The sequence below is a fragment of the Abramis brama genome, assembly GCF_963993115.1.
Source record: "Abramis brama genome assembly, chromosome: 12".
NCBI lineage: Eukaryota > Metazoa > Chordata > Actinopteri > Cypriniformes > Leuciscidae > Abramis > Abramis brama.
This window is the reverse complement of record NC_139974.1, coordinates 10,948,757-10,961,054: the sequence shown is the minus strand read 5'-3', so window position 1 is coordinate 10,961,054 and position 12,298 is coordinate 10,948,757. Positions and strand designations below refer to the sequence as shown.

Here is a 12,298-nt window from a genome sequence, read left to right as displayed (position 1 = left end):
ATTGATTATCACAAGGCCCGAAATCGACCGCTCTTCAGGCATCCAACGGCTCGTATTTAATGGTTATATATTTATTTGGAGGCTAGAGGTCCTTTCTGCATTCAGCTGGGATCGACCACTTTCCCTTTCCTCAATCTGACTTTCCTGAGGGAACACAGAGAAATTATGCAGCAAGCCATTGGTTTTACTTGGCAAAGGCTGTAGGCATGAGTCACACCGTGGCAGGGAATTCACAGAGGTCCTTACGGACTGTCATCCTCCATGCCGAAAATAAAGAGAAGGTACAGGTCGGACACATACATCCACCTAACCGCTCTGCGTACGCTTCTTCAGACAGCAGACAGAGGCAGTCTTTCTCTTTATGCATGCAGTAGGCACAGGACCAGGGGGATGTTAGGCACAGATGTGTCATTTCTACAGGAATGATCCAGCCTTGTTGGGAGAAACGGGAAAACAGGTTAATCTTGCTTCCAGCAATAAAGATCGATTAGAGTTGCGATTGATCGGAATTTGTAGGAATCAAGAGAAACAAAGAGAAAACGTGACTGGTACACATACAAATTTACAAATTTCAAAAATAGGCATTTCCTGCTTCCTCTGTGTCCGTAGTAATTCATTGGCAATGAATGACTGAATACTGAATGCTGGAATAAGGTACATTTGATATGCAGAATCAGAGAGACTCTGTCATCATGCCAAGCCAGATGGACAGACTTGCATGTAATCAGCTGGCAAATCCACTTGTCTTTTTCTTTTCTTGAGAGCGCAGCCACCGCATAACGGCGACAGACTAGCACAACACATGCTCGCTTGCCTAAATGCATCAATCCACATAACTAAAACCATGTTGTTCAATAATCATCCTCAATTTAACCTTTTCCAGGAGAAAAATAGGCCTACCTCTAACCTTCCCATTCTATAGCCCACATTTCCAATTAATTTTCTAATCTTCACTGTTGCTCCTAATTTCTCAGTGTTAATTAATTTGCCAGTCTCAGTTTCTTTTAACATCTTTTGAATAATTCCTTGCTCCAGTAATATTTTTTTATTCCGTGTTCCATTCCATCGATAACTGACTTTCCTCTTGTTCTTGGGCAAAAAAAAACAAAAAAAAAAAACCTCAAAGACTGAAATAGATTTTTATCTACCTGCACAAATTAAGTCCCTTGGCATGAGGACTGACTTGAGGAGCTAGGTTTTGAATTCATTACATTTTTTTTTTTACATCCAAGAAAGACATTCGAGGGCATAATACACATGCATCCTTTTTTGACATTACATATGTTAAATCAAAGTTACATCATTCAAATCATAAATCACAGTATTCAACAACAAAAGAAATCCTTACACATAAACATTATGGATAAGCACATATTTGGAAGTGACATCAATATTAAACGAAGAAAGTAATAATTGCGCAAATTTATAAGATTTTATTATTATTTCAGTTCACTCGAACTGATTTGCTGAAACCAAAACAGGGATGGTAATAGATGAGCGCCAGCCAATGAGATAGCCGTTTGCACGTTACGCCCACTCCTGGAGAAACCACACGCCGTTCCAGCCCTATAATAAATTATAATGTGTTATGATTAAATATTCCCATGTCCCATGAGCTAATTTGCTACAAATGATAAACTTCAAACGATGCAGCACTGGCTCGATCGGGCTAGTGACAGTTCTGTCAACTGTCCTGAGCATCGTTCACGCTGGCCACTGGGCAGTCCTTTTTGTCAGGCCCTAGATTAATTATGGTGGCATTTTGTGGCACCCTGCGGTTTGTACATCAACACTCTACATGGTGGCTTTCAGTCTGAGACGGTCATAGCACTAAAGACTAAATTTGGAGAGAGATGTGAAAACAGCTAAATAGTTAATGAAGCACAACTGATAAAATGGATGGCATGCAGGGCATGAGACATGCTTTTAAAAAATTGAACTATTTTAACTCAACAGTGTCTTCAATATGCAATAGCTCTGGTATAAGAAACTAAGCGTGCATCTGATGAAAACTGACTAACAAAATAAAATAGCACCGAGAGAACTTGTTCAATCGCCCAAAGTCCCACTGCTCAAGCAGTCAGTTACAAAAATGAACATCACTAAAAACTAGGCGTGTGCACCAATAGTTTAATATTCAAATATTCGATCTGTAATAATTATTCGAAAAACAAAATTACTATTCAAATTTTGCTACATGTTGCTTTGCTGACTGTAAATGCAGTGAATCCATGATAAATCCTAAGCTTAGTGAAAACTTCGATTAAAAAATAACGTCTTTCTCGTTGAAATTCATGTAAATAAATGGATATTCGAATATTCGTTTTTTATGAGCCCAAATATTCAAATACAATATTTTTGAAAAACTTTTACGAACTTTTGTACTCTTTCCTGAACCCGTTCTTGACCTGTATCTGAGGGTATTGTAAAGAAGGAAAGCATTAAACCAAATTGGCATCTTAAATTATTCAAGAAACCTGAAAGCCATAGTTAGAATAACACAAGCTTATTCTACATGCTTACCAGAGCAGACATTTTTTTGTTGTCAGCAACTGTTCTTTGCATGTGACCTTGTTTTACTGTGTGAGTTTTGTCTGGGTTTTTTTTTCATTAATGGGGTATATGTGACTGTAATGAGCTGCAGGAGGAAGCCTCCTGCTCGGCTGGTCATTGATCACTCCACCCAATGCCTCCATTTCCCAGGGAAACCATTTGTCAAGATGATAATTTGCTCTGTAGCACAGAAGATTGCGCACTAAATAAAAAACTTTCCTAGGCTTTCCTACTGGTTTTTCCCACCCACTAGTCCTGTTTCATCTAGTTGAAAAGAAGAAAACATTTAGTACAAAAGAAACAATCCATAAGGGTAGCATCATCATATTCACCTCTAAAATTTGATTTTAAGCTTTAAAAAGCTTTGTTTCAAATCATACCACAATTACATAAAAACATGAGAGCACTGTGGCTGCTCAAATACATCCACTGCCTATAATGTCTGTTAATGGCAGTATTTTAACACTTCCAAGTTAACTACCTCAGTATGTTTTTGTGGTCCACCAATCAAGTGAATAATAAAAAATAATAATGGAATTAGCACAATGGTGCTCAACAGATCTGGGGACCCACAGCACTGCATATTTTGTATTTCTCCCTCATTTACACACCTGATTTAAATCATCAGCTTATTTGCAATGAGCTGCATGAACTGAACTAACTGAACTATTAAATGTGCAGTGCTGTGGGTCCATAGGACTGGAAATCAGAACCACTGATAAAGCAGATGCTTTTTTTTTTCCAAATGTGAAAACCTTAAAACTTAAAACTATGAGGAAGCATGAGAAGTGCTGTAATTCACATGCAAATACATGCACATACAGTCGGGACATTTACAGAATTCAAGACAAGTGCTCACAGAAAGAGTCTTTAGATTGTTTTCACCCAATTTGGGCTCTGATTTACAAAGACCCCACATATAGGATACTAAATCACTTGTGCAATGTAACAGATTGCATGTAGTGACTGTATTGCAAGTTATTTTCTTGAGAATAATATTTAAATATGTTAGGCAGATAGGCACACCCATATTTAAAGATGTTTGTGCGTTTGGCACTATACAGACACTGTATTATTTAATTTATACCCAAAATAAATCTGCATTTAAGTCAGACAAAACTTGCACACACTGGGGGAGAGATGTGCACTAGACATGAAACCTGCACAAAGAGAACTGTAAGATTAAAATGACCTGTTTTTTCTCTTTTAAAAAAGAAAATTTGTTATAGTATGATTTTTATGGCATTTTATAGTACGCCATTACTGGGGACGACCATAAACAACGCAACTTATCGACGCATTCCAACTAAGCAAATTGACTAATTTACGTAATTGTACAAGTCAAAATCTACAAATGCATTCAAAATGTGCAATATGTTCTCTAGCCACTTTAAAGCAACTGATGTCAAGATGGTTTTTGTAAAGTATGTAAATGTAATGTAAAGTTTCTCTTCAAACAGGTGTTTTAGCACAGTAACCGCAGGTGTCATTCATCACATTAACTATAAACAAGTTTCATTAATGTAATGAAAAATAAAGTAGTATTTTAAAGTATCAAAAATATTTTAGTCTTCATTTTGTTTTAATATTTTAAAACAAACTTGTAAACTATTTTGCTTAAAAAAAAGAAAAAAAAAGTGTGCTATCAAATGGCACTTGATTTGACATGTCATTCATTTTGATTAATATTTGTGTCCAAATGCTTTTCAGGGCCACTGGATTAATTTAATATTTTAATTTCAAAAACATATTTTCACTTTAGCTTTTGTAAACTCAAACTTTGTAAATCAGAGCCTTAGCTGGTTTTAGCAGGAGCAATCAAATCATCAAGTCTCACAGCTACTTCAGGGGTAAACAATTACAGAAAAATAAATACAAAATTATTCAGCAACACACCACAAGCAAGAATAAATCACTACAAGCTAGTTTCAAATTCATTTGACCCAGCTATTAAAGGTCGTAGTGCTGCAGCCTGTATGTTCGTTCTTTCACAGCACATATTACATTTCATTTTGTCTTTCTTCTAAGGTAAATCTCCCCTTACATAAGCCCTTCACCGTTGCCTAGCCTAGAGCTCTGAGTGCGGTCTGAGAGCAGGGCTCTCATTTGTTATCATCATGTTGACAGAGGCTGACCAATTAATGGGCCCTGCTCTGATACGGGGCCGTGACACCAACCTGGTGCTGGGTGCAAGAGGCCACGACGCCACAGGAAATGTACCCAACGGTTCCTTGCTCAGCTACACATGTTCCACATCAAACGTTGCTAATTAGCAGAGAACCTGGGAGCAGCAATGATTTAAAGGGATAGTTCAACCAAAAATGAAAATTAGCCCATGATTTACTCGCCCTCAAGTCATCCTGGGTGTATATGACATTCTTCTTTCAGACGAATACAATCAGAGTTATATTAACAAATGTCCTGGCTCTTCCAAGCTTTATAATGGCAGTGAATGGTTTTTTTCTGTTTTGAAGTCCATAAAAGTGCATCTATCCATCATAAAAGTGCTCCACACAGCTCTGGGGGGTTAATAAAGGCCTTCTGAAGCGAAAAATATTAATATTTAACCCCCTGAGGTCGGCGGTCGCCAGCGATACCAGCTCGCTTTTTTTTTATCAGTGTAAAAGAAACTCATAAATACTCTGTTGACTTTGATTTTCCATAGGAGTTTCATACATCAATCGATTCTGTTAAATGTGTATTATTTTTGTGTATACTCACAATAAAAACAAAGTGTGGTGCTTTTTGCCAAATAAAGAAAAATAAACACGAAGCGAGTTCTGCCTTCTCTCTGTCCGTGTAGTCCATTCTGAAACGCGTCCGAAAATGAATCATAACAGACGACGAACATATTGAAGAGCGAATTCCGCCGAGGACACAATTTCGGAGTAAGTTTTACTTAAAAGTCTTTTGTCTTTTATTTTTCTTGTTTGCATTTATGAGGAAAAAAACAATATTACGTGACAGTTCTCCATTATGGACGCGAGCGCTCTAAGCACTAAAAGACTTTCAAACATTCACAGAGACCTCAAAACAGAAAGTACAAATCCTTTCTTTAAAACGAATTTCGTTTTGTATCAATTGTATCTTAATTTTAATAATTTTTTCATTAACAAATTTCCTGGATTTAAAGTAAATATAGGCTAGCAATCACAACATAAGGTCTGAACTGGAGATCATCATGAACCAGACCGTAGCCTACTCGCCTCACATGTCTAAAAAAATTTGAAATATATTTACAGAAAGCTGGTTCTAAACAAAACCATCCAAAACAAAAAAAACTATGTAGCCTAATAAATGTGCATTTCTCCGGTGCGTTCACTAGCCTACTGCGAAGATCGCGAGTCAATAGCCTATATCGTCAACTTCATCTTTGCCAGAAGTTAAATTTAAATCACGTGTGTGAATGAATGATGATGTTTTAGCAAACTGTATTGCTATACTGAGATGAGTAAAAATCGACTGAAATATGTTGAAATAAAATGTAGGCTATTTGTATAAGCAACGTATTAAACGGCAAATTAACAATATGCACTAATATTTCATGAAAACAACGTTACAGTCAGGCGAAATATGAAAGACAACATTTTGTTTAGTAGATTTGGGTACAGTTTTTACTGTAGAATATACTGCCTCGTCAAATAAGCTTTTGTTTAGCAATTTCTATATATAAAATAGCCTACTATTTTTGTCAAAAATAAAGTCATCAACTAAGATGTTAGCTGTTCCAATGTTGGCTATATTCAAAGTAATGAATACATAGATAAAATGTAGGCCTATAATCTTTTTTTTTTACAAAGAAAGAGTACACTTGAAATATTGTTGAAATTGTAATTATTGTTGTTGTAACCTTTTTAATAAAATAGCAAAACATATTTACAAGATAGATGCAAGCAAAATCTTAAATGGTCAATATTAAGTCTTCTTCTAAATATATATTTTGTCCTTGCATTGTGGCTCAGTCAGTTTCACACCTGAGTGAATGGCTCATCATTATGCAGAGTGGGTGGGACATTGTATTTCTCAGGTGTAAACCACTCCTCGTTCACGCCCCCCTCGCATATTGGCTTTCCAAGCAAAACCTGTTTTACATCAATTTAAATCAATGTATGGTTTTATGTGAACGATAAAGCAAGACTATTTTCACATAATTTTGAAGAAAAAACTATAGGCGACCACATCCATTAGTCAAAAGTCTTATTGCCACATATTTAGTATGTGTTTTGTGGCCTTATTTCTGCAACTTTCATTTTTATTTTTTCCAATAACCACGCATAAACATTATTCTCTTAAAAATTCAAACATATACATGCATGTTGATCAGATATTTTGGTAGCCCTGTTTGTGCTATATAGAGTGAATTTACACCTTTGCCATTAACATGTTTATAAATAACTGAAAAAAGCACAAATGTCAGAGCATGTCAGAACACCTCCAGGGCCCAGAAAACAGCTCAGACTCCAGAGGGTTAACATATTACAAAGTAAAACTCTAGCTTCCGGCCAAACGGCCATAACTGTGACATCAGAAGTAGCGTAGTGCGTCATGGCGTAGAGTAAATATCAGCAGTGTGTCGCATTACTCGCATAGCCTAAGTTGCGCTTTAGGCTTAAGTCGAATCCGTATGTTTGTTTGGCCGGACAGTTATTTAGTTATTTTACTTTATAAAGTTTTAAATATGAATATTTTAATTACACAAACGCGTCGCTTCGCTTCAGAAGGCCTTTATTAACCCCCCGGAGCCGTGTGGAGCACTTTTATCATGGATAGATGCACTTTTATGGACTTCAAAACAGAAACAACCATTCACAGCAATAATAAAGCTGATATAGGCCTAAAATAACTACAATTGTATTCGTCTGAAAGAACAATGTCATATACACCTAGGATGACTTGAGGGTGAGTAAATCATGGGCTAATTTTCATTTTTGGGTGAACTATCCCTTTAATGCGCGTGTGTGTGTGTGTGTGTATTAGGTTGTATTTTTCCTGTCACTCTTGTGCATGAGCGTTCTTCTCGTTCTGCTTACAAGTCAGTTTGATCCGCGTAAAGTACATTAGTATGCGTACTGGTTTGCAAGGGACTTTGCGTGTGTGTTGGACAGAATGCAACTAAATGACTTTGTGTGTGAGTGTGTGTTCCATTAGCTGGGACAGCTGTAATGAGCTTGGGTTGCAGTGCCAGTGCCAGCAGAAGCTGAGAGCGTTGCCTCCTAATGGGGCCGTGCAGATGCAATCAAAAGCCCAGCCGTGTGCTTCTGACTCATCCTCACCATCCGAATCAACACCCTATCCATGTTCCTTTCAGTTGTTTACACATATCTGAAGCCCTCCGTGCAAATTTCTTTCATATTACACCAGGCAGTCACGTTCTTTCTGACTTCTTCCAGATTTGGCATTTTCCCCAGACACATCATCTCACATGATTGATGAACCTCTATTCACTTGACTTTACAGTGAAATTTCAAACAGACTCCGTGAGCAAGGTTTTCTCGCCGCATCTATGAAAGCGCTTTTATCAGTCTGCTCTTTTATCTGTCTCGGCGATGTGAGTGCCAGGATGCGGAGTGAGTGTGATCCCGGATACTAAAGCCAACACAAAGCGCTCTACCGACTCCACCGCTAACTTGTCTACCTCAGCTGGACCGAGCGTTAGGCGCAAAAGGAGGTTCTCACCTAGAACTGTGACAACCCACTGGGCCATAAACACTCTCTCATGCCCTTGAGGGGCTCATGGGAGCCGGTTGGTTGGGAGATTGTTGCTCCAGTTTGTACCAAGCCTGCATGCGCTTCTGAGTAGTGTGTGGCCCGAAGCTTTAAGCCTCTCAGGACTGATCTGGGATCAGTATTCATGCCGTAAGGCCTCAGAGAGTTCCTCGGCTACCTGCAATCTGGGTCAGTTTACGCATTATTTTACAGATCTTCTCCCAGTGTGGGAGTAGAAATAGACTCTGTACTAACAGAGACATGTAGGTACAAACTCCCTGACACTGCCTTTTGAACATGCACAACTCTTAGGCTACGTCCACATTCATCTGGATACATTTGAAAACAGCGTTTTCGTTTAAAAACGCTCTCCGTCCACACTAGCATTGTCAGGCGTTTTCCAAATGTTTCTGCGTAAAACCTCACAAAAGCTCACTGAGATGATACAGATGGAAAAATAAATAAAGTTAAAGTTATCACACAATTCTTCTGACGGGATCATTTTGTTTAGTAAAACATCTCACCATTGTTTGGTCACCATATGTTTGGTCTAAAACGCAACCATTCTCATGTATTGCCGAAGGACAGCAAATGTGAGTACATTTTCTGTCATCTTTGCAGGACTGTGATAAGAAGAGTGTGCAAAGTAACATTTTAGCAACAGTGTGAAAGTGAATAGCACATAACAGGCACAATAGCGGTATAAACATGAATGTCTATTGGTACAATATGCGTCACATGACTAAACTTACGTCATCGTTTTTAAATACCTCTGTTTTGACAGTCCACACTACAACGCCGTTTTCAAATTTATCCACTTTGGAAAAAAGTTCAAAAAAGTTTGTTTTCATTAATAAAAACGCCATCTCAGTGTGGACGGAAGGCCAAAACGGAGAGAAAAAGATGCGTTTTCAAACGAAAACGTATTAGTGTGGACATGGCCTTAGAAACATTAATACACAACAATAACCGCTGAAACATTAGCCTACAAGTTCTTATTAATAGCTATTTTTTTAGAAAGGCTTGCACCTACCTAATCAAACATCTCAAAGTATATTTAGCTATTTTCCTTTAATAGCTGACATACATACACAAACCTTTCACTATTCTCTACAGCATATATCATAATTGAAACAATTAATACTACTCATGTAACAAAATGAATGAAATTATTCTATACAGCCAACTTTTATCTAGCTGTATAAATAAAGATAAACAAACAACTGTAGACATCTAACCAAAACTTACGTTCAAACACAAAGGATAATTAAAGGTAATAGATAACAGTATCAACAGAATGTGACACACAGGGAAACGTGTGACTGCTGTGCACTTTGAAGATGCTGATAATGAGGACCTGGGTATTAATGAGGCTCTTCTCATCTTTTTCTACACACACACACACACACACACACACACACACACACAAACTCTCTTACACACTTAATTGCTGCTGCAGATGGTGCTTGTTGGGCCCATAGTTTGCTCTAGAGGTTTTTGAGTAATGCTAAAACCATGTTTGGAGTGCAATGCTCGCTGACATTCATGCCACATATTCTGACCCTCAGTTTGAATATGAGAAATATTTCCATACTATTTCCATCACATATAGTGATGCATATCAATAGTAAGATGAAAGATGGGAATACAGCAAGAAAGAAACCACTGAAAGTGATACAGAAGACGAGAAGAAGGCGGGTAAGCAGAATAAAGCCAGGAGATAAGTGGATGAGATGAATACAAATAGACAAGAGGTGGGGGGAGGGAGGAGCTGCTCGCCCTCCCTTTTATCAGAGGAGAGATAAATGTGATCAATCTTAAGATAATAACACTAATGGCACAAGACTTCTCATTCATCACCACTACAGTTCTTGTAATTACAGGCAAAAGAAATTAAACTGAAGAAAGGCTACGGTATAGATGCTCTCCTAGACAAGGGAACAGGGCAGCAGGGGAGAAGAAAAATATCTGTGGCCAGATTTTTAAAAAAAAGAAAAAAAGAAAAAAAAAAGTGAAGAAACGCACCATAATGATTTTCCTCCCAGATTATTCAGCTATCCAGTCTAGGCTGTCAGGTAATGTGAATTATCACCTATCAGCACACAATCAAGTCCTGTGATACTAAAAGAAATAAATCAGTCTGGAGGCTGAAGCAAGCATGTCTCAATCAGGAGACACTTCATCAACTTCCTGAGCGCACGAATCGAAATGTACAGCACGTGACCAGAGTGTTGTCCACTAAATCAAAACTCTCAGATAAATCTCACGAAACCTGTCAAGAACATGTTCGGGTTATGCATCACCCTAAAATTATTATATAAATCAAATTTCTTTCTTTTTTTCTTTTTTTTCTTCTTCTTTTTACAAGACTGCCTATAAATCCGGTCAAATTACGCTAATTAAAATCTGGGATGAAATGTGGTTAATTGCCATATATAGTCACATTACACAAAATCTAAATTGTGCTTAACGTATAACGTATACCTAAGCTTTGACGAGGGGAAAAATAGCTGTGATTGTCTGGTGTAAATATGTCCCGGACATGTATTCGTGAGATTCTTTTATCCCTCGATCTCTACGTGTCAACTGTCTTACGGGACCTAAAATCTCCCCACATCCGACGTAAAAAACAAACAAACTTATGAACCCACTTACTGGAGGTTTGAGCTGTTCCAGTACACGGCGTGACGGTTGTTCCCGTGGACCGGGCGCAAGTTCGCCCAGGCAAGCGCGAGGAGGTAGAGGGAAACCGCCGCGAGAGCCATTATAATATTCCTGCGTTCACGTGCACCTGCTGTGTTCTCTTCGCCTTCTTCGACTCTCAGTCCCCCAGTCCCACGCAAAACTAACGCTTTTTACAACATTTCTGCGACTCAGCAAGTGGACAGACAGTCACAAAGCGTTTATTTGGCGATAGTGCCGCAGTACGGCTAGTTTGTTCAGTCACAGAGCTTCGCGCTTTCCCGAATGCAACTCCATGGCAGAGAGACACTCATCCAAGGCATCCTGAGCAGGTCTGTTGGAATTTACTGAAACAAGTTACTGAATAATTCCTTTTTGAAACAAAATCCTCCACAAGAGAAGAACAATGGTACGATAAACTGTCGATGGACGGTTGAGACAAAAAGGAGAGTAACTTAGCCTACACGTCTTCAGCGGCAGGTGTCTCTTTGGTTAGGTGACTGACTGGCGTCGACTGAAGAAAATAAATAATAACAGACTCAATAAGTGTAAAAAACGATTTTGTCAACTCGCAAAGTCATATTTTACGGTCACTGGACTTCGGTGAGCTTCCCTCTATGCGTTCACTGTGGGTTTTGTCCAAACACTCACATGATGCCAGTAACAGTAATAGGAAAAGTAAGGCAATCATAAGCCTATGCGTCCTCACTGACACTCGGTTTTTACTCCCGCCACATTATATGATTGACAGGTTGCGGTTGCCGAGTGGCCACGCCCCTGCCGCCCACTCATCTAATAAGACCTGTATATTTTTAATGATTTTCTAAAGATAAATAATTATGATTTGGTATGGTTTGTAGAGATGTTTTTTACTGATTTGGTCATTTGTTGTCCTTTTTTCTTAGTCAGAGTTTGGATTTGATATGTGGGTCAATGTTAAATAATGATATCTGAGATGATAAAAGAGTAAATCTTTGAAAATGCTTGTGTAAAGTGTCTTGGTTTCTTAAAAATGCAGAAAAAAACAACAACATTATTCTTTAAATATTACCAATATTTCAAAACAACAGTGGTTCACTGCTTATCTTGTTAAAGAATCGCTATTGCCAAATTACTAATTTCAATAATTTCAGTTTTTAATCTAGCTTTTTTTTTATTTCATAATTTATGGACAGTTACACCACCTAAACATTTTTTTAATTATCGTTTTAAATCCAACAAAAATATCAAAATGACATTTCATTGAGAACATGTTCATTGTAGATGACATGTAATCAAGTCATTATTTGTATGAATAGTTTTTACAAAGGTAGGATAGTGAAGGTGCGTTCAGATCCATTGTTTGCTTAAATTTCTA

The 12,298-nt window shown here is 37.9% G+C and overlaps 1 protein-coding gene across 1 annotated transcript in view; it reads right to left on the bottom strand.

Annotated features, from left to right (window-relative positions):
- The window catches only part of efna3a (ephrin-A3a), a 108,315-nt gene extending 96,677 nt beyond the window's left edge, over positions 1–11,638 (bottom strand). Inside the window, exon 1 of the mRNA XM_084131202.1 lies at positions 10,915–11,638. Within this exon, the coding sequence (XP_083987328.1) occupies positions 10,915–11,024 (110 nt within the window). The 5' untranslated portion in view covers positions 11,025–11,638. The remainder of the gene's footprint in view (positions 1–10,914) is intronic.
- Between the last annotated feature and the right edge of the window lie 660 nt (positions 11,639–12,298).